The sequence below is a fragment of the Lates calcarifer genome, linkage group LG13 (genome assembly GCF_001640805.2).
Source record: "Lates calcarifer isolate ASB-BC8 linkage group LG13, TLL_Latcal_v3, whole genome shotgun sequence".
Lineage (NCBI taxonomy): Eukaryota > Metazoa > Chordata > Actinopteri > Centropomidae > Lates > Lates calcarifer.
The window spans coordinates 4,180,858-4,202,017 of NC_066845.1; the positions used below are offsets into that span (position 1 = coordinate 4,180,858).

The window sequence follows — 21,160 nt, forward strand, 5'->3', positions numbered from 1 at the left end:
TTGTTTGCAGTGGTGTCACAGGCCTGTATAATGCCTACGTCTTGCGTCGCGTATGCTGCCTAAAATAATTCAGACCGAGAGTTGTACCATAAAGTAGTTTTTCTTAAGGAGAAAAATGTAAGAAATTAACCGAAAAACGCCGTCAAAATGGCGTCCAACTCCCACCGACTGTTCGGAGGAACGGAGTCGGAAATGCCTCGTGTTGTGTGTGCAGTCATCAGTTCGTCAAAGGTAACTTAACTTAGTTGGCCATGTTTGTGTTGGGAAATGGGGTACTAGGCTACTATATAGCGTTCAATTTATAGTATGTATCAAACAACAAAAACGTAGCAAAGGTAGTTAACGTTGGCTACTGCGTGATTTGCATGGTGTAACTTTGGCCACTCTGGTGCAGTGGTTAGCACTGTCGTCTCATGGGTTCCGGGTTCGAGCCCGGGGGGTTTTCTGTGTGGAGTTTGCACGTTCAGGGTACTCCCCCCCGCAAAGACATGCATGTCAGGTTTATTGTTGACTTTAAATTGCCCGTTGGTGTGAATGGTTGTTTGTCTATGTGTTGGCCTGGCGATCCGTACAGGGTACACGCCCAATGACAGCTGGGATAGGCTGTAGCCCCCCCGCGACCCTTAATCGGCTAAGCGGTATAGATAATGAATGAGTGGATGAACTTTGTCCACTCACTTGTAGCTGTGCTTTCCCCTCAATAGTTGATTTATTTACATTGTTAGTGAACCTAGAAATAGATGTACCTTATACTAAGCTGATTTGAAGTCCATTTGAATCGATACTTAAATTAGTTTAATCGAAATGATTTAGTATATTGTGTGTATATATATGTGTGTGTGTGTCTTATACTGTTGGAAAGCCTGTTTATTGCCCTTTTAAAGGGTGCCACAGTTGTAAGGAACATGCATTGTGGGATGAGCAGCAGAGCTGAGTATGTGGGTTGCACCCATGAAAAATTTGCCAAATCTTCTCTGCCAATGCCAAACAGCTTATATTGCTGTTGCTATTGACTCTTGTTTTGTCATGCCACCTTTGACTGATCTGGACAGGGCAACTTCAAGCTGGTGTTACGCAAAACCAAGTTGCGGCATTTTTTGGAGTGAGTCCTAATACCATATCCAAACTGAAGGCCAAGTTCCATATAACGGGGGGATGTCAGAGACAGGCCATGAAGTGGGTGTCCCAAGAAGACAACACCCCAAGAAGGCCGTTTCCTCACCCTGTCAGCACTTAGGTACCGTAGGCTGTCCTCTACAGATTTGCAGTCAAGGTTTGCAGGACGATATGGCTGACGGCTCTCTGCCCAGACAATCCAGAACAGACTGAACCCAGCCAATCTCCAGTCTCATAGGGCTGCCAGGAGGCCTGCTGACTGCCCTTCACCGTCAGGCCCATTTGCACTGTTGTTGATAACACGTGCACCGAAACCTGAACATGAGTCCAGATTCTGCCTACAGCAGTTGGATCATAGGGTCAAAGTGTGGAGAAGACGTGGAGAACGCTATACTCATTGCTGCACTGATAGAGTAACATCTTTTGGTGGAGGCAGTGTGATGGTGTGGGGCGGCATCTCCCTCACTGGAAAAACAAGGGTTGTCATCACTGGAGGCAATCTCAATGGAGAGAGATATCGAGATGAGATTCTGTGACCAGTGGCAATCCCACATCTCCACAGTCTGGGACCGAACTCCTCCAAGATGACAATGCTCGCCCCCACAGAGCAGGGTTTATCACAGACTACCTCCAGAATTTGGGAGTGGAGAGGATGGAATGGCCTGCCAGCAGTCCTGACTTCAACCCCACTGAACACATGTGGGATAGATAGATAGATAGATAGATAGATAGATAGATAGATAGATAGATAGATAGATACTTTATTAATCCGCACAGGAAATTCACAGTTCCAGCAGCATCAACAGACTTAAAAGGTTGAAGGCATGCAATAAATATTGGGAATAATAATAATGATAAACACTGCTAATAAAAAACACAGTGAAGAAACTTCAAGTCCAGTGCAAACAGAATGCCATATTTAAGGTGCAATCAGCTTGGGTGTGCTGTTCGTGGCAGAGTGACCAACACAACCACATTGGCTGACTTGCAACAAATGCTGGTTGAAGAATGACATGCCATCCCACAGCAGTGTGCGACCAGGCTGGTGACCAGCATGAGGAGGAGATGCCAGGCTGTTGTGGCTGTGTATGGTTCTTCCACACGCTACTGAGGCTCCTGTTTGTTAAATGAATAAATTGTTTTTTCATACTTCAATCATCCAATTCACCAAACACCAAACAAGAGTCAGTGGCAGAATAAGCTGTTTGGCGTTGGCAGAGAAGATATGGCAAATTTTTCATGAGCTCAACCCACATACTCAGCTCTGCTGCTCATCCCACAAATGCATGTTCCTTACAAATGTGGTACCATTTAAAAGGATAATAACCAGGCTTTCCGACGGTATAAGATTTATTTCCAAGAAGCATTGTTACAACAAAGAAATAATCTTCCAAAACAAATTTCCTTACTTTTTACCAAGTTTATATTGATAATGTGATTTTTGATAAAATACTATGATTGTTGCCTTATATATTGTACCTTGTTCAAAGCCAGATGAGTTGGCAGTTACACCACCTTACAAGTGTTAAATTATGCTTTGTTGTTCTCTAAGTCCATATCAGATGCCTCATGTCCACCAAGAAGAGAGGGTGAAATCCAGAGATGATCAACAAAGACACACTGATGGTGCAGAGATCTTCCTGTTTCTCCATCAGCCCAGAGTCTAGAGCCCAGAGCAAGAGGACATCACTGAGATGTTTCAAGATTGATAAGGTAAATGAATTGTATTAGTGTAGTGTAGTGTAGTGTGTACTGGCTAGTGTGTAGCCACTTACCAGTTTCTCAGATTATAGTCTCTTATAGAAGTGATTCTGACAACAAATAATATATGTAACTTTTGAATCAGGCTTACACAGTAAGCTCTCATTAGTGGTGGAAGAAGTATTCAGTTCTATAAAAGTACCAATACAGCAATGTAAAAATAATCTATTATAAGTGAAAGTCCTGCAAGAAAAATCCAACTTCAGTAAGGTGTGGAAGTATTGGCATCAAACTCTGGTTAAAGTATTAAATTAAGAGTGGTTCCGCTCCTGAGACTAATAGATTATAATATATGGCATCATTAGATGATTAATAGTGAGGCATCAGTGTGTAAGCAGCATGTTACTGTTGTAGCTGCTGGAGGTGGAGCTAGTTTGAATGAACAATTGAATTTTGTGTATAGTTTTATATACAGGGTCATCAGGTAAATCTGAGGGGTTGCCTGATAATTTATGGGAGGGGAGAGAAGAAAAGACATAGTTCTGATTCACAAACTAGATTTGATTTTTGTTGAGTTACTGGATCATTTGATGCAAGAGATTGGGACAGAAAAGTCTGGTTCCTTTGGTGAAGGGTTAAATAACTCTCAGACATCTGAAATGTGACCACTCACTACACATCAAAAAAATTGAGAACCACTGGTTTAATCTTTAACAATGTTTTATAGTTAAAAGCTTGTTATATTATCCAATGTGTAAAAAAGTGTCAAAACAGCAGAGGCAAAACCATTACCATTGCATATTATTAGTTTATATTCAAGAAGGATAGCTAAAAAATAAATCTTGCAATATAATCAAATTAAGCCCACTAAAGTGTTTGTTTTTTCTACTGATAAGTACAATTTTATCAAGTGTTTGACAACATTATGGATAGGATTCCTACGGAGATAGAGCAAGATCCTTTTCTCTATATATCCCTACAAGGCTCTATTGACAAAACTAGTAATTTTACAGAGCAGAGCACAGGAGTTGCTGGAATACCACTGCCTCAGTCACTTCGTTGTTTGCCTTGTTGTGTGGTATTTTACTTATGTAAAGACTCTGAATACTTCTTCAACCCCTCAAGGTCACACAATAACACAAAGAAAGTGGCAGCCAAGTACACCTTTCTTGCTCAGTACTGCAATGATCCCCTGTGTCCTGACAAATTATTTACACCCAAAAACATGGGAAATAAGGCCCAGGTTAAAAAATACCTGAGTTATCTATTAATTGTATTGTGAAGTCAGATCTGTTCTGTTTCTTTTTCTGTCTGCAAGCAAATAAATCCAAACATAGAGAGTAGAGAAGAAATAATGCATAAAATCATTACTGCACTGTATGAAGACTGCAAGCAGTAAACAGTTTTCTCTGTTGTGACTCTAAGCTGGTTAGTAGTGTGGTATGGTAGTATTATAGTAGTGTGTTACTTTAGTTTGGTAATATAGAAAGCAATAATATAGTAAAGCAATATAGTGTAGTAGTTAAGTAATTAGATAGATAGTAGTATATAGTTTATAGTCATAGTATATATAGTCTATGTATATATATATATATATATATAATTTTTTTTTGTTTGTTTTTGTTTTTGTTTCCCCTTAGCATCAGGAACATTTCTCAGAGTGCTTTTCAAGCTTCTCTTTGGCTGCAGGACTTTTTCCTGCCCCTGTTAAGAATCAAACGTGCACCCTCAGAACTACAAAGCAGGTGTCTTATCAGCCTATGCTACTTAGTCAGATGGTAATCACCGATTTCTTTGAGCATTTGAGTGTTTGCATTTGGTGTTGGACTTGAAAATTTACTGCCAATAGTAGGAATCAAACCACAGCTTTCTCAATTACTAAGCAAGCATCTGGCAACAGCCAGCACTGTTTGATCTGATGCTTGGCTTCAATGCTTTTCAAGCATTTGGCTGTTTGCACTTGGTCTTATATGTCAAAATTCATTGTCTCTCGCAAAAATCAAACCTGCATTCTCTGAATTATTTAAACAGCCTGCATTACTTATATAGATGGTTATCGGCTATTTCTTTGAATTTTAGTGTTTCCTGTAGGTCTTGGGCTTCAAAATTCATGCCCCCTGGTTAGCATCGAACCTGTGTCCTCTGAAATACTATATAGGCATTTAATAGCCTGAGCTAATCAGTCTGATGCTCTGTTGCTTTTTCTTCTAGCCTTTGAGTGTTGACAACATGTCATGCTATGACATGAGCTATCAAGCAGGAGTGTAATGGCCTTAGTTATTCAGTCTGATACTTGAGTGTTTTCTTCGAGGTGCTGAGGAAGTTGCAGACGCGCATTATTTAACATTAGCAGACGTGCTGTCAGGGAGGGGAGATACTTTGGTTGTGAAGTAGGGGTTTCTGACCAGATACTTGCTGGGGGCATTTCTAAATATAGGCTCTGTGAAGATCCCTCCCCTCTTTTTAGAAATGATTATATTTTCACTTGTCAACATTTAACCCCAAACACTTTACTTGTGAAAATCATGTTTTTATTTCTAGGACACTGTTTAGCAACAAATTAATGAGAGATATTTTTTCTTATCTGGTTTCTTTAACTTTTGTAGGTTTTTTTTGTTCATAGTCCTCTTATTGTACTATGAAAGCCCAACAGATCCACCACCACTAATGTTTTACAACAGTACTGTATAATTATTCCTTCAACTTAAAATACAAATGTAACCGTCTTCAGTAAGGAGCATGTTTTCATAATGAACCTCCAGCATTGAGAATAAGACAGTGCCTTTAAGTTAATAGATCTTTATTTGATTTCATATCTTATGCATTTTCATTCAAAAGGCTATGACAGAAAAGGAGACAGAAAATGGGTCATGGATATAAATATACAAAGAGAGGCAAAATCTTTACAATCAGTAACATTACATAAAAGGCATAAGCTAACCATATGGACATGGGGCACAGCACTTTGGATTACTAAAATAACTTTCACCAAAAGCCACATTGGACACAGGCTACATGGTAGTTAACACTTAACTTCATGCAACTGCCCAACATTCAAGCTGTGCCTTACCTTTATCCACAAACAATAAAAAAGTTTGATTTATGTGCATTATCCTCCCTCCCACTTTGGCAATGCTAAATATACAAAACACAGCCCCAGTGTTTCCCAGAACCTGTGTGCATCATTTCACCCATGGTAACTGCAAATATGGAAACCCAAAAAATACAGACCCATGTCTATACAGTCTCACTGTTAAATACAAGACAAGTACCATGCCACAGATCAAAGAACTCTGACTGGTCCATTTAAAAAGAGAAGCACAGTAGTACAGTCAAGTACAAGATGACAGAATAGGCCACGTTGGTCAGAACTGAAACCAGACTACTTTGGCTACTTCAAGTATCCAATTACATTTCAAACCCCATCTAAAATCAACAGCTTAAAGAATCCACATTCACAAATATTACAAATCATTTAAAATTGGCACAAACTCTGATAAAGTATATACTGAACGTGCAGATCAAGACCAAGAGTTTTTGAGAAGTGCACAGAAGTCAAGATGCTAGTGCAATAGTATAATAATAATAATCAATTACATTGATTTCAACATAACATAATAAATAACAGAATAGACTACTAATATAAAGAAAATATGGTATGAGAGGAAACAAGAAGCTAAAGCAAACACAACGGACAACATCCAACAATCAGCAGAAACACAATCTTCAATGAACATTAACAAAGGCACACACGCAAACTCACACACGCACACTGTGTACCAGCCAATATATGCACATGCTTAGGCACAAACGTTTAGTATGGGATCTGGTTTTGGTAATACTGGATCATGTCGTAGGTTCTACTCCTGTAAGACAGAAAAGAGCAATCGAACAAATGTGAATACTGCTTTCAGGAAACCAATATTAACAAGAATATATGAAGAATGTGTAAACTATACTGACCTATTGCTGAGGAAGCAGTTCTGGATGACTTTTATGATGAAGGAAGCTGCATCTTTCTCACTCAAACCAGGGTTGAATCGCTGCCTAGATGTGGCAAAAGAGACAATGCAGCAACAACAGCAAATGACATGCAAACTGCTTATGCACATTCACGCTGGCACACACGTGCAGACAAATCCACACGCCTGACTTACTTGAGCAGTTTGATGGTCTGTCCTCTGAAGCAGGGAAGGCCAGTGTCCAGCATGAGGTTTACTAAGGAGACCACCCCATCCATGTAGGGCCTGATTCACAAGAGGAGCTTGTCTTAATGTTACACATTAGTCATCTTTAATGCGCTGCGAACAGTTTCTTTAGCATGTCTCCATACTCACCTGACGGCTAAGTATCCCCTCACACACATCTCCATGAACCACTTGAAGGGTGTTGCCTCCATCTTGCCACCCATGATCATCACCATCTCATCAGTTAGCTTAATATCTGGCTCCCAGCCAAGGTTCCCACCGGGAGAACTTTCAAACATGAACCCAAAATCTGGAGACACACAAACACATAAGGATTTTTTCCTCCGTCATGAATGTGAAGTCTTGCACCATCAGTTCAAATGCAAACTTTTTCAAACCGGTGTCTGATATAGCCCTAAATTCACACCAGGGCCACACACCCATCAACTGAATACAATTCCATGTGTATTCAGTAAATACACATGGAATTGCACACAATACACACCAATGTGGATGAGATGGCCTTGACTATCCAGCATGATGTTGCCATTGTGTCTGTCTTTTATTTGCAGAAGGAAGAGGAGCAAGCTGTAAGCTGCCATGCTGCGGATGAAGTTGTACCGTGCCTGAAAAGTGAAGTGAGGGAGTATCAGAATAAACTGTTATGCGAGCACTGAAAAATAAGGTATGATTTTACAGTTATAAATGACTGAAATGCCTGAAAACAACTGCACAAGGTTGTGAGATTTGACATTTACCTTCTGGAAAGCTAGCGTGGATTCATCTCCATACTGGTTCCTGAAATAGTCGTACATGCCGAAGTCTGTCTGTCGGCCCAGCTGGTCACGAGACTTGCAGTCCGGGATGCATTCGATTACTCCACACTGTGGTGGAACATCAAAAACAGGAAGAATGAGAAGTGGCTTGATTACAGGGAATAGTCAGACTATCATCTTAGTGGAAAATTTGTTTTGAACATTCAGCAGTTCCTGTCAGAAAGTAATATAGAGGAAGACAGGAAACGATCTGAAAAGTTGTGAACTTACTCCAGGGGCTGTGGCCACCACCCTATAAGGAAACACATAGAGGTCAAGGCCCACCAGCTGGAAGATGTTCTTAAACAGGCTGATGATCTGAAGAGCCAGCATGTCCTGTGAACACAAATGGCTAAAGGGTAATATAAGGAAGTTCAAGCTAAAATACTTAAATCAAGCTAAATGTAGATATCTGAAATTAATGTGAGATAGCAGTGTGGTAATTAAAAGGTGAGGTGTGTGAAATCGAGACCTGTCGGCAGTCGTCTCCCACTTTAAAGATGGCTGCCTGCCAGCAGATTCTCTTGGCCTCTTCTTCACTTTTAGCTTCATCCACAGAATCTGAGCGACACTGCAGACCTGAGAGGAAGATGTCATGATACATTATTTGTCTATGTGCAAATTTTGAGGAGTATAAAATCTGCTGTAGGTTCCTGTTACAGTGACTATACCTTCTTTTTCCAGCTCACTGACTCCACATCTCCTAACTTTGAATTTGGCCAAGTAGGGAGCTTTGGCAGCACTAAACAGTCACACAAGGAGATAAAAGTGGTTCAGTGAAGCTTTTTTTTTTGTAAATTTTCGTAACTGTTAAGCACATTACAGTAGTTGCTTTTGAGGCGCACCTCTGCATGGGGGTCCCAGACTTGTAGTCTATGTCCAAAACTATGGCTTCTGGGTTACTGGGAAGGTAACAGCCAGGTTGGACTTTGATCTGTGACATGGCCTCCAGGCAGGCCCTCTTCCTCTCCTCCCCTTTGGGAAAAGGTCTGATGAAGACAAACAAAAACAACTTGAACACAGAATTTGCACACCTCTATGCATGGGTATCTCATTGAATGACTCCAGACCAGAAGTGACAGTCGGGCTCTGCTGTTATGCACAGAGGTAACTCACTGGGGTAGAAATTACTAGAGTGGAAGCCAGGGGACCGAAGAAGTTTCTCCCCTGACTTCTTACAATTAGAGCTGTAATGAGGACAGAGGGGAATTTTGCCAGCCTCTGGTGGGCAGATAAAACACTCTACGTAACAGCAATAATGGGACCTGTCAGAAAAGTACTCATCAGTTGCAAAGTGTACACACAAGGAGTCAGGGGCAGTGGGAACACAACCTACAATGTCTTCTGGACCAGTGCATAATCAGAGAGACAGTACAGCAACCAATGGCCAAATAAATGAACAACAAAGGGATTTTGGGAGCAGATCAAGGTGGTGCAAGGCAAAGATGGAAGAAAACATGTAAGCTCAGGGGAAAACTTGTTATCACTTCATTAACACCTTAAAGTTTACCTGGAGAGTAGACGCATTCAACTATGGTACTACTTTGAGGCCTCTGGCAAAGTTCAGTGTTTTAACTTTTCTTTCAGTGTACTATTTCTGATCATATTACATAGCATTATAAGAGATTGATGCTGCTTGAGAGGCAGGAAATGTGGGGTATTTAGAAAAAAAGATCCATCTGTAGTGTACAAGTAATTAAAAGCCTAAAACATACTGAAAAGTATGGCTCCTTAAAAAGTGTTTTCATACTTGATAATAGCTGACACATTGGTGATCTTGTTGAAGAAGTCAAACTCTCGCTGGTAGAAGTCTTTGGCCGGGCCAGACAGAGAGCCAGTGATCTCCTCCACCATCTGTTCCAACAGCTCACCAATATCAGCTGCAGGGAGAGAGATGATAAGAATTTTGTACCTTTGTATGTTCATATCTGTGCATTGATGTGCATGTGTGGCAAAAGAGACACACTGAGATAGAGCTATCTTACGGTCTTTTTGGTTTCCTTCCTCATCCAAGTATATGTTTGTCTTCATAGTTCCAGATGAACTGGTGAGCCAGCAGCTGAGACTTCTGAGCTGCCCACAGGATGTACTCTCTCACATAACCCATCTACACCAAGATGGAAGGGGAAAGTAAGATGGCAAATTTAATAACCTTAAGATATGTGGGCTTTATATGTATTTGCTGACTGAGAGTCTGATATTTACCTTGTCGTAACGAAGCGCTTGGACGATTTGAGGAATGTAAAACAAAATGGCATCCTAGAAACAGTGGTAAAAAATACTTTACAGATAAGAAAAAATAAATAAATGCCACAATTGAGTCACTGTATACAAGTGAAACACATAGTCCCCTACAAATATTGTGAACAGTCCTTGGGCTTATCAGTCACAGTTTCATCAGACTACACCATTAGGTGTAAAGTCATAGATTTATCAGACTCTTAGCAAAATCAGTTCTGATGGGGTTTACTACTATATGCTACTTAAGAAAACAATAGAAATTTGGTACAAAAAAAACAACAGTTGATTGTGTATATATTTGCATACAGGGGGAAAGGAGCGAAGCACTTTGACCCCATACTGGGCTGTGAGGGGGTGAGGAGGGTACATGGAGGAGAAGTAGGACAGGCCGGTCGGGGGATCTGCCGGGGCCCAGCACAAGATATGACTCAGCTCTGGAGAGTCAGCATCAATTGTGTGCCATGTCACCAGGAACTGAGTAAAAACAAAAAAGAGAGAAGTAAATCAAATCAAAAATTAGACATAGCCAACATTTCCATCAGTGCTTAGACAGGCTCTACTCTGAAGTGCAGCATGTATCAAAGGATCCATATTTCAGCATCAAATATGACAGAAATCTGATTCAAGGTTATGACCCCAAGCCTGATGGTGTGTTAACTAGCTTCCAGCTGTGTTTATTAGTTACTTAAGTGACTGGAATAAACAACTATGACATGTCAAGGGGGATTATCTGCTAAATTATAGTGGCCTTTGGGGAAGGTCGTGCTCTGGCTCCTCTGCTGCTTCTTTAAGCAGGTACAGGGCTCATTAAGAGCCCAGTCAGGTTGAACTAAATGAAAGGGACAAGAGGAAGCTTGAGGGAAAAAGATTGCTTCCATAACACCATCATTTCTCAAGTGACAATACAAGAGAAATGCTAAAACATTAAGTGACAAAAAAATTCTCATGTTTAACTTAAAGAGAAATGCAGTGGTGGGAACTTCAAAAGCCAAGGAACGTATTATTTAAAAAGTAGCAGGAGAACACTTTAAATGCCTCAAGTCAAAAAGAACGAACAGCACTAAACGAAAGTATGCCAGTAATGACATAGTGGTAATGAAGCATAAGGTAAATGTTGGAAAGGATGCATTTTATTTTCATAAAGTCTACTGTGAATTTGGCTACAAAATATGAAAGGTTCATTGTGATTGTCACTATATATAGTGTTTTATAGAATTTTCTATTTTCAGTCCTGTACAGCTGCTTAAATCTCCACCCAAAACCCACTGACAAAAAGATAACAGACATAACGGCCAGGCTGTTGGTTTGTAATGGCGGGTGGGTGACCTCACCTTGACTGCTTCAGGAACATCACACACAGCAGCTGGATCCATTCGCACCAGGCGGGTCACCTCAGAGACAATAGCCTCCGTGTTTTTAAATCTAAAAAACAAATATGAGATTGAATAGGAGTTATGAATAAATTTAACATTTGCTCTTGGCATGTCAAGATGCATGTATGTGTGTATAAAGCACATTGTGTATGGGTAAAAATTGACTGAAGGCCCACATGTCAGTTACCTTTACTTACAAAATCACTGAAGTTTCAGACCTGAACCTAAGCCATAGTCTACATATCAGTGAATATTTTATGTGCACATAAAGTAAAGGGGTAACATAAAGCATTAAGCTGGCCTGTTGAGGATATTTTCATTTAGCTAGCAAGTGCAAACCTGAATTCTCTGCCACATGTGTTGTTGTTTGAGCATCATTCAGTTACTTCTCACAACAATAGAGGGCAACAATGTGCAGAAAGTTGGTGATTTTGGTTAAAAAAGAAACTTTCCTTACTGGCTTGCTTGGGATACAATTATTGTTGACAATTAAAATATAAAATCTGTTACACTGATGGTTCGACATTGATAAAATGTAATGCATGTTTCTCTGTGTACCTGGCAGGCAGCTGCAGGGCGAGGTAAGGTGCTATGCTCCAGGCCAGGTTGACGTTGTCCTTCCACTGTTTTTCCGTCAGACTGATGTACTTGGACCTCCAGTTTGCAATGCTGGTCTCCACCGACTGTTCAGTAGCAATAGCAAGCTCCTGAGTGGATAACGGGTTGTACCATGTTGTCAGCCGCTCAATGTCGCTGGCCTAGAGAGAGACAATACAGGGAATAGTTTGACTGAGACATATTTCAGTTTCAGTACTGGGCTTTGATGGTCAAGCCTTATCTTACTTAACCAGCACTAGTACAGTAATTCTTACTTATTACCACATATTTGTGAGAACAAATAGTTGCTGAGAAAAGGTAAATACCAGTAAAGCCAGTAGTAGAGTCCTGCGTTTCATGTAGTATTTGTGCAGCTGAGAGCCTCTGTTGCTTTTTTTAGACAGTCCTGAAACAGCACAGGAGCAATATGTATATCAGCAACACATCATGTCACAGTAAATGACTTTTAATGAAAACCTATTTCTAAATTAACCAGAGGCATAAGAGGTTCAGTTTATGGACATATGATGGGTTCCAGCAAAGCAAGTTTAACATGCTGTGTGTGTTTTTGTTTTGTTTTTTTACCTGATTTCTTGGATATGGTGGACATCCCAGAAGAGAGAGGGTAGGTGTTGATCCATCCCTGAGCCACCTGCTGCCTCTGGCCCACCGCTGCATCAAGACTGCTCCGGCTATCTGTCACTGCTACTACAGACAGGCTGTTCACAGACATGTCTTGGGGATCTAGACAAAGAAAAAAAGTCATAGTGGGGAAAATAGGCTTCTTCACAAAGAAGCTCTCTGAGGACATTGTGGGTCAAATTTATATACATTTTAAATTTCTTCTCTAACAGAAACAAGAGAGGATATTTTGACTTAATCCCTAATCTGTAACCTGGGCTTTCCATGCTAGCAAAAAAGTCCAGGTGAAGTAACCACTAGACTTGCCTAATAAAACTCATGATCACAGGTGACTTGTGTCTAATTCAGCTGTCATACTCTAGAATACATTTTACTGGATCTGAAGCTTTACTGCAATAAAAAAAATTAAAAATCAAATCCACATATAAAAGCATGAATTCCTGTGCTGTGTAAAGTTGCTAATTATTATTACAGAAAGATTAAGCCACTGTTTTATCATAGCTGTACCTGGGGGAACCAGCTGGTTGGCAGCCAGATACTTCTTGTCAGACTGCAGGCTGGCATAGAACTTGATCATTATACTGATGTCTTCTCTCAGCCTCTTATCTGTCTGAGTGGGGAATTTGGGAGTGACACTACACAAAGACAGAAATGGAGATTAAATTAGTGGGCAGAGAGACACTATAACAGTTTTCTTTTTAACCAACAAAACAGGCTTGAATTTTTTACTACCTGAAATAGTCAAAAGCTGTGGAATAGATCTTCTCTCGAAGCACATTTCTGATGGTGGCATTTGTCACAACATCCGCATGCAGAAGAGTCAGACCCATAGTCAGCAGTCTGAAATAAAACAAAGTAATGATACAATAGACTTTGACCAAGTTTAGTATTCAGTATTTCTTACAGCTGGTGACTACAGCACTGATGATTAATCACTTTGCTGGCACAGTACCTGAATCTTGGTCCAATGGCGGCAACATGTCGGTTCAGGCTGCTTTTGGGTCCACCGACACTCAGAGACAGAGATCTCTGCAAAATGGCTGTGAAAATCTCCACTTGGTCAGCACTGCTGTACTTGGCTATCTCAAACCTCTGCACCAGAAACTGGAGGGAGAACAGAACAGGAATGAAGAGGAGACAGTTTCCAAACCTTGCACCCTTAAAATAAATAGCAACTTATGTTTCAAATGTGAAAGATTTGCAAATGATTGTACAGCATATCCCTTTAGTATCACAGCACTAAAGCACACTGGGTCGGTGAACATGTGCATGCTGTATTTTTGTGAATTTTACTAACGTAAAGTTGCGCTCAAAAGAACTTTAATAGGCAAGAAATCAAAACAGCACTTCGCATCACTGACCTCTATCCAGAGAAAGTGAGGGATGACGTCGGGTGCACAGGGTGCAGGTTGACTCTCCTCTGAGACAGCCAGAGGGCCGGCCTCTACTTTAGCCTCCGAAAACAAACCCATCTTCAGCTCTACTGTCATCTGCCAAGCTCCTGCCATCTCACGCATGAACTAGGCGGAACGGAAACGAGAAGACAAAAATGAATCTATTCTTCAACATATGTTGAGCCAAGATACAAATTCATTTATCAAATTGTTCATCTGCATTTGTGGTAAATATACATACTGGCACTTCCACCCCGTTGTGTGCAGCCAGGAGCCATTCCCAGCAGGCGATAGCAGTTTCCATGCCATGTTCTGTAAACATCTTCAGAGGAGACCAACACAGATGGTGCAGGAGCTGAGGGTCGCAGTCTGAGAGACAAAACAGAGAAAGTTACCACAAATTAAACAGAACAAAAACCACTAACACTATTGCTGATGGACATAAACTCAATTGGGGGGGCAAGAGTTTCTCACTTTTAGTAGTTATGAGCAGGGCAGCCATCTTGAACATGGCCTGGGTGAAGGCCTCTGGGTCTTTTCTGTCAAGAGCACTGGTCATCTGATGAATCATTAGCTTGTTGAGGTCTGACTGGCTGTGAGTCGCCTCTGAGAACTGGATCATACCAGCCACCTGGACAGCACATCAACAGACTGGTATGAGTCATGCTGTATGCCGAAAGTCTAGAAAAGTCACATCATGTTAAAGATTTATAAGAGTAAGACACCTCTCCTGTGTAGCGGTTGCGCAGGTTGAGTGATGCCATGAAATTCGAGTAATCCTTCTTCACACATGCTGGTCTCTCCTGTCAGCTGGGTGGTCTAATAAAAACAGAGTTAAAGGGCCACTTAGGGCCACCCAATCACAAGCTCGGAAAGTAAGATACGTAGCTGTACAGTTCTGGATATACTGGAAGGTATCATGCCTGAGCCCTGTCTCTGTATATAGTGTTCAGACCAACCTGAGGGAAAGCAGCCTACGGTTGGCCACATGGTGGAGGACAGCACCAGCATAACCAGTTAGCCAAATGGGCAACCAGCCAACCAACCCACCCGTCCATTGTAGGTAAGTAACCAGGTAACCAGCAAATCCGTAAACCAGCCAAGCAACCAGGTAGGTAGTTCGGTGCAGTTTAATAAAGACAAAACACAACAAATGAAGCAAATGAAAAGACAGATATAGCAGAATGCAAGCCCAAGAATGCATAAGAAATGCACAGCAAGCAAAATAATGTCACACAGACTAGTAAGCATGCACACATGGACATACAGTATAGTACTGTAAACAACGAGACAAAAAGACTCCCAGTGTTTACAGTGCTATAGAATACATACAGAATAAAACGCATAATAAAACATATATGTGCACAAAGGATACAAGACATTTCTGGTCAGTGCTAACAAAACCCCAAAGGCTTTGACAAAGACCAACATTTATGTTAAAAAGCCATTAATGTTGGACAAATGTTAATAAGCATCAACTCATCAAGCCCGTGAGGCCTCTGGTAGGTAAACAATCTAATTTAAAGTTTGCTCTTTGTTCCAAGTAGAGTATGTTATGATACCTCAAAAAGTGACAATTTGTTACTTCCTGAGTCATTCTCCTCTAAAAAATTGTGTCTTTTCTTATTACAAAAAACTTTTGTACTTTTGTCTATTGGTAGCACTGTGAAAACATACTGTGCTTGTATTGTTGCGGCTTTCAATGATGTGCATCAAAACAATGTTTCAAACGATACAGTACTGTTAAGGTGACAGATTGAAATTTGTTATACAGTCTTTAAATATGCTTAAAATAGGTGGGTAGGATTAAGACGGTTCATTTTGCCCTCACCATTAATTTGGGACACATCTGTCCTTAATCTGGGGTAAATCAGAGATTTACGCGACAATAACTTTGGTGATGTGAAAAGGCTTGTGTGCAGACATGTGATGATGGCCGGATGTGTGACTATGACTCACGCCGAGTGTAGTACTCTGTCTGTTGTAGCCTGCAAAGTGCAGTATGCTCTCTGTGGCCATGGCGAGACCAGTGTGCTGGGACAGTCCTGATACCCAGTTCTGATGCTTGTTCAGGTACTCCTGCATTAATCATAATAGTTAGGTAGGAATAGTCAGAGAGAGAGAGAGAAAGGGGGAAAAAAGAAAAACAATAAGAGAACAGGAATGTCAAATATTCTCTGTAAAGTCAAGATCTTGAATATCTCAACTTTCAGAGAGACACTGATGAATTTTCTTAAATCTACTTCCAGTATAACTTAATTTTGCTAGAGTTTATAAAATTGTAGCTTGAAGTAAATTTACTACTTTAATTAATTCTGAGTCAGGCCTCTCATAAACATAAAGGTAAAGAAACTGACCTGTAGGTGGGACTTTGTGACTGAAGGGGCCCACTTCATCGCCTCTTTCAGGATCTCACCACAACGTGCAGCAAAGTCCTTTACTATACTCTAAGAGGAGATAAGGAAATAAAAGACAAAACACCAATGAAGCACAGGAGTGCTGGTGGACATTAAATTTGAACATAAACCATCAGCTTCACAGTTTAAGTTTAATTTTACACAGTTTAATTTAGGTGACAAATTGATTCCACCACGCAAAAAAAATTCAGACTAAGCAAGGGGGATCAGTACTGTGTTTAAAACCAATACTGTGCTGCTCTCTAGTGGTCGTAAGTGTAACAACAGTCCAAACTCACCTCTCGGGCTTCATATGTGTCAGGAACAGTGATCCTGTAAGGGGTGTCTGGAATGTCATAGTATGGTTGATCCTTGTGAATGTCCTAAACAAACAAAGAAGATTTGTTGGAACTGAAACTTCTAGTTGCACTTATTTCAACACTTCCCTGGGGACTGATAATAATCAGTTCCACCAAAAAACACTTTTGTGATAGGGATTCAAACCATCAACCTGGCACTACACAACAGCCCTCTCCTGATACTTACAGCACTTAGTGACAGAGAGAGTGTCTGCAAAATATCCAACATGGTTTTCAACACACGACCACTCCAAAGCAGGTGGGGGAATCTGGTTGAGGTAGAAGGATATAAAAAACCCACATGTGTAAAGCAATAAAAAAAATGGAAGCAAACAAGGTAAATTAATAATTATCACTCACGTTTCAGCCAAACCAGAGAGGTATTTGTCTGCCACTCTGCGGATCCTCTTGTGAGTATGGTTAAAGTTGACCAACAAGAACTGGGCATGTCGCTCTAATTCCTCCTCATGCTCTTTGGTCTTTGGCTACAAACATGAGAAATACACAGAGCAAAATCCGTGATCAGTAATTTTAGTCATTGCTTGCTATTATTCAAAATTTAAAGAGAAACCATGCTGCTTACCTTCTCAGCCATCATCTGGAGGAAGACATCAAATACTTTATCGCCAACACAAATGATGCACTGCATCATGCCTGTGAAGATACAAAAGGGAATTTGAGAAAATGTATTACACTGCCTGAAGAAAAGGAGAAAGCTGTAGGAGTACAGGCATAAAGCCCTCACCAGATTTGTCTTTCTGGATGGCTTTGTCTTCAAAGTATCGAAACATGACCTGGAACCTGTCAGGATCATTGGATCGCAGCATCCTGAGAGTGCGTAAAAGGAAAGAGGGATATTACAAAACTACACAAACGTCACTATTGTAGGTTCAGATTTTTTTTCAAGTCTACCTTAAAGTAAATGTAATCTGGGTTTCTAAGTGCAATAGAGCTGACCTCATGTATTCTAATCTGTAGACTGAGAGCAGGTATGTAGACATGGCAAAGTCTAGCTTGTTAATGAGGGCAGATCCTTCAGGAGGTGGGTCAAGGAGATTACTGATGGTTGCCCGCAGTTCAGCTCAACTCAGCCTGGAGGACAGAAATTGACAATCTAAATATTAGTCCTGGTATTGCTGTTTTAAGAAGTCTTTTCCCTACCTTAACACCGGAAACAAAGTCTAGATTTTAAGCACTGTACCGGTGTTACTGTGTCATTTTTTAGAGCTGAGTTGTACTGCAGTTCAGAGCGAAGAGGTTCTCCACTGGGGAAGGTGAGAAGAGGTGATTTGGTGGCAATCTCACACACACCTTCATACCATTCTTCTGGCCAAAGCCCTGAAAGGAAAAAATACATATCTAGAAATGCAGGAGGCCACACACTTACTGACACCAACGTTAGTATGATGGTGTGCTAATATCTCTAATTTGAACAGGTTTTTGAAGAGCCAAATTTTTGGTTATATGTGGATTGATATTGATAATAGAAAAAGATGTTTTGAAACCCCACAAAGATGACAGCTGAGATTCAGAATCTCAACATTGAATGAGGAACAGATCTTATGACGAAGACTTATGGCGAAGCTAAAGACACTAAACAAAGTCAGTGTATGTACCATTAAATCAACTCCAACTCATTTTATGAGATATAGTTCAGAAGTGCAGAACTTTCATGCACTGTGCTAAAAACTCACCTGATCCTTCTACAGCAAAACCCATGACCACAGAGTACAACCAGAAGTCCCTGAACAGCTTCTGGAGGCGGGGCTTGGCTTCTTTGATTGGCGGAAGTCGCCTGGTCAACTGTGAGTTTAAAAAAAGCGACACAGGAGAAGAGTGAAAAATGTAAATTGATCTGTATTGTATTATGCATATGTTCACACTCAGTTAGAATGATTCTAAAGGAAAGGTAAAACAGAAATTCCCTCAAACACAAATAGCTAAAATCTTTATGGACATTCAGCATACTAATAAAATAAAGACATACATATGATATAAACAAACAACTGCAAAACATCTTAACCAGACTGCTAGCCCTTTAGCAGTTAATTAATATTTGATACTCTTAACAGCTGAATTGTGAAGAGTTAAAGATTTTAGTCAATCACAGCACTTTTTGGTCTGTTTGATCTGGTCTGTTTGTTCAGGAGGAGCCTGCATCAAAGTTCAGTTTTGTATTCAATTCTTTGCTCTTAGTCCCACAAACAGAAGCAACACAGCACTTTCTGCCAGGACACAGTTAACGGTAAGACATTTTACAAGCTGATACTGCTAGTATAGGAACTTGATGTATCTGGTTTAATTTTTAACCAGTAAAGACATTATTTACTTCCCACAGATTTAATATATTTTTTATCAAATCTTAATGTTGATCAGACTGTTAACTAAGCCAAACTAAATGTCCATTCCCTCTGCCTCAGCCTTAAGGATGTGGGTCATCACCGTCATCTCTGTGGCCTGTCTGTTGATCAGTCCATCCCTGGCTGGAATCAAAGAGCTCAGCTCTCACTTTCACTGAGCCTAAACCAGAGCCCAGAGGTTTCGAACCAGACGGGACAGTGAATATAGAGGCCATTCCCTTGGAGTTCCACAAAGAAAACACCGTCACTAATGACCTCATTTTTGATGGATTCGAGGATGAAGATTATATTGATTTTGATAAGATCCTGGCTGCAGGCAGTGATGACTACATGTATGTTTTAATGGTTCTTACTTCTGGTTGATTACATCAAAAATGTAATGTCAAGAAAAGAACTTCCGACATAAAGTAATGAAGTAATTCTTATTTTCACATTGAAGGCCTAAGCAAAACAGTCTGTAACATTTATACACTTGCATTAGTGACATTTTTCTTATCACTGCTGGCGATATATGTGTTTATCTATCTACTAATAGTTACTTATGATGCAGCCTTTATGTAGTGTGCTTGATTATGTTTAAAAATTAAAATGTTAAATGTTAAATACCAAAACAAATTTAGAGTGATTCAACTTTTGAAAGGTTGGATGATATTTTTGATGTTTTTCAGTGAAGGGGATGAGATCGATGACATTGCCACACCAGCCCCAGACATTGATATCTTTGCCGAACCCTCTGACCCAAAGATTCGTCGTGCCAGACTCCTACGACTGTTCCACGGTCGGTCTCGCCTTCAACGCCTCAACATCGTCAACGCCCGTTTTGGTTTTAATCTCTATCGAAGTCTTCGTAATGATGTCAACCAGACTGACAACATCCTGCTGGCACCCGCTGGCATCTCCATCGCTATGGGAATGATGTCTTTGGGGGCAGGACCTGGAACCCACGATCAGATCTACAAAGCTCTGGGATTTGCCGAGTTTGTCAATGCCAGCCACCACTATGACAACACAACAGTGCACAAACTTTTCAGGAAGCTGACACACAGGCTCTTCAGGAGGAATTTTGGATACACCCTACGCTCTGTAAACGATGTCTACCTAAAGAAGAATGTCTCTGTGAAAGACACTTTCCGTGCAGAGACCAAAGCTTTTTATTTTGCAGAGCCACAGTCAGTGGACTTCAGGGACCCTGCTTTTCTGAGCAAGGCCAACCGTCGCATCCAAAAGCTGACCAAGGGACTGATCAGGGAACCACTCAAGAGTGTGGACCCGAATATGGTGCTGATGCTGCTCAACTACCTGTACTTCAAAGGTGGGTGAAAATAAAGACATGCTGTTCTCCATCTACTTTCAAAAATGTATATGAGTTTAATGTTACAGAATTCCGACTAAAGTAAAAATTACAACACACCTGTCTGCTTTGTGTGATTATTTGAATCATTAAGCAAACATATTACTCTTTGACCTTATTTGTTTGTATTAACAGGTACATGGGAACAGAAGTTCCCCAAAGAAATGACTCACTATCGCAACTTCAGAGTCAATGAGAAGACAAATGTACGCGTGCCAATGATGACCAACAAGGGGAACTATCTGGCTGCTGCTGACCATGAGCTAGAGTGCGACATCCTACAGGTCGGTCAGACCGATTTGAATTCTGTCTTGGCATCAGAAAAGTGGCAAGCTTTTTCAACAAGAATGTCCTGACAAATATGCATACTGATCCATAAACAAGTCAACTGTGCTGCATAATAATGATTAACTTGTTTTTAGCTCCCATACACAGGAAACATCAGCATGCTTATTGCCTTGCCTAGGAAGATCACTGGCATGAGAACCTTGGAGCAGGAGATCTCCCCCACTGTCATCAACAAGTGGCTCAAAAACATGACAAACAGGTCAGCATACTGTAAATAATAATATGTTATTTTATTGATATTTTTTATTGGGAGCCTCTTTAGAGTTAATGGCTGAAACTT

The 21,160-nt window shown here is 40.6% G+C and overlaps 1 protein-coding gene, 1 long non-coding RNA gene and 1 pseudogene across 4 annotated transcripts in view; 2 read left to right on the forward strand and 1 right to left on the reverse strand.

Moving 5' to 3' along the window:
* LOC108881514 (uncharacterized) lies at nt 1–12,770 on the forward strand. Of its 3 annotated transcripts, XR_007814464.1 has the most exons (6): nt 1–231; nt 2,669–2,829; nt 7,577–7,689; nt 9,859–9,949; nt 10,369–10,559; nt 11,999–12,138. It is a non-coding gene; the product is annotated as an uncharacterized LOC108881514 (long non-coding RNA). The 3 variants fall into 3 exon arrangements; XR_007814465.1 differs by lacking the exons at nt 10,369–10,559; nt 11,999–12,138 and adding an exon at nt 12,646–12,770; XR_001960629.2 differs by lacking the exon at nt 10,369–10,559 and having other exon boundaries at nt 11,999–12,113.
* Nucleotides 5,601–21,160, reverse strand: part of LOC108881505 (phosphatidylinositol 4-kinase alpha-like) — a 24,516-nt pseudogene continuing 8,956 nt past the window's right edge.
* serpind1 (serpin peptidase inhibitor, clade D (heparin cofactor), member 1) overlaps nt 19,242–21,160 on the forward strand; it is a 2,844-nt gene continuing 925 nt past the window's right edge. The window contains 5 exon segments of the mRNA XM_018673530.2: nt 19,242–19,330; nt 19,332–19,513; nt 19,850–20,493; nt 20,668–20,816; nt 20,955–21,079. Of these exon segments, the coding sequence (XP_018529046.1) occupies nt 19,250–19,330; nt 19,332–19,513; nt 19,850–20,493; nt 20,668–20,816; nt 20,955–21,079 (1,181 nt within the window). The 5' untranslated portion in view covers nt 19,242–19,249.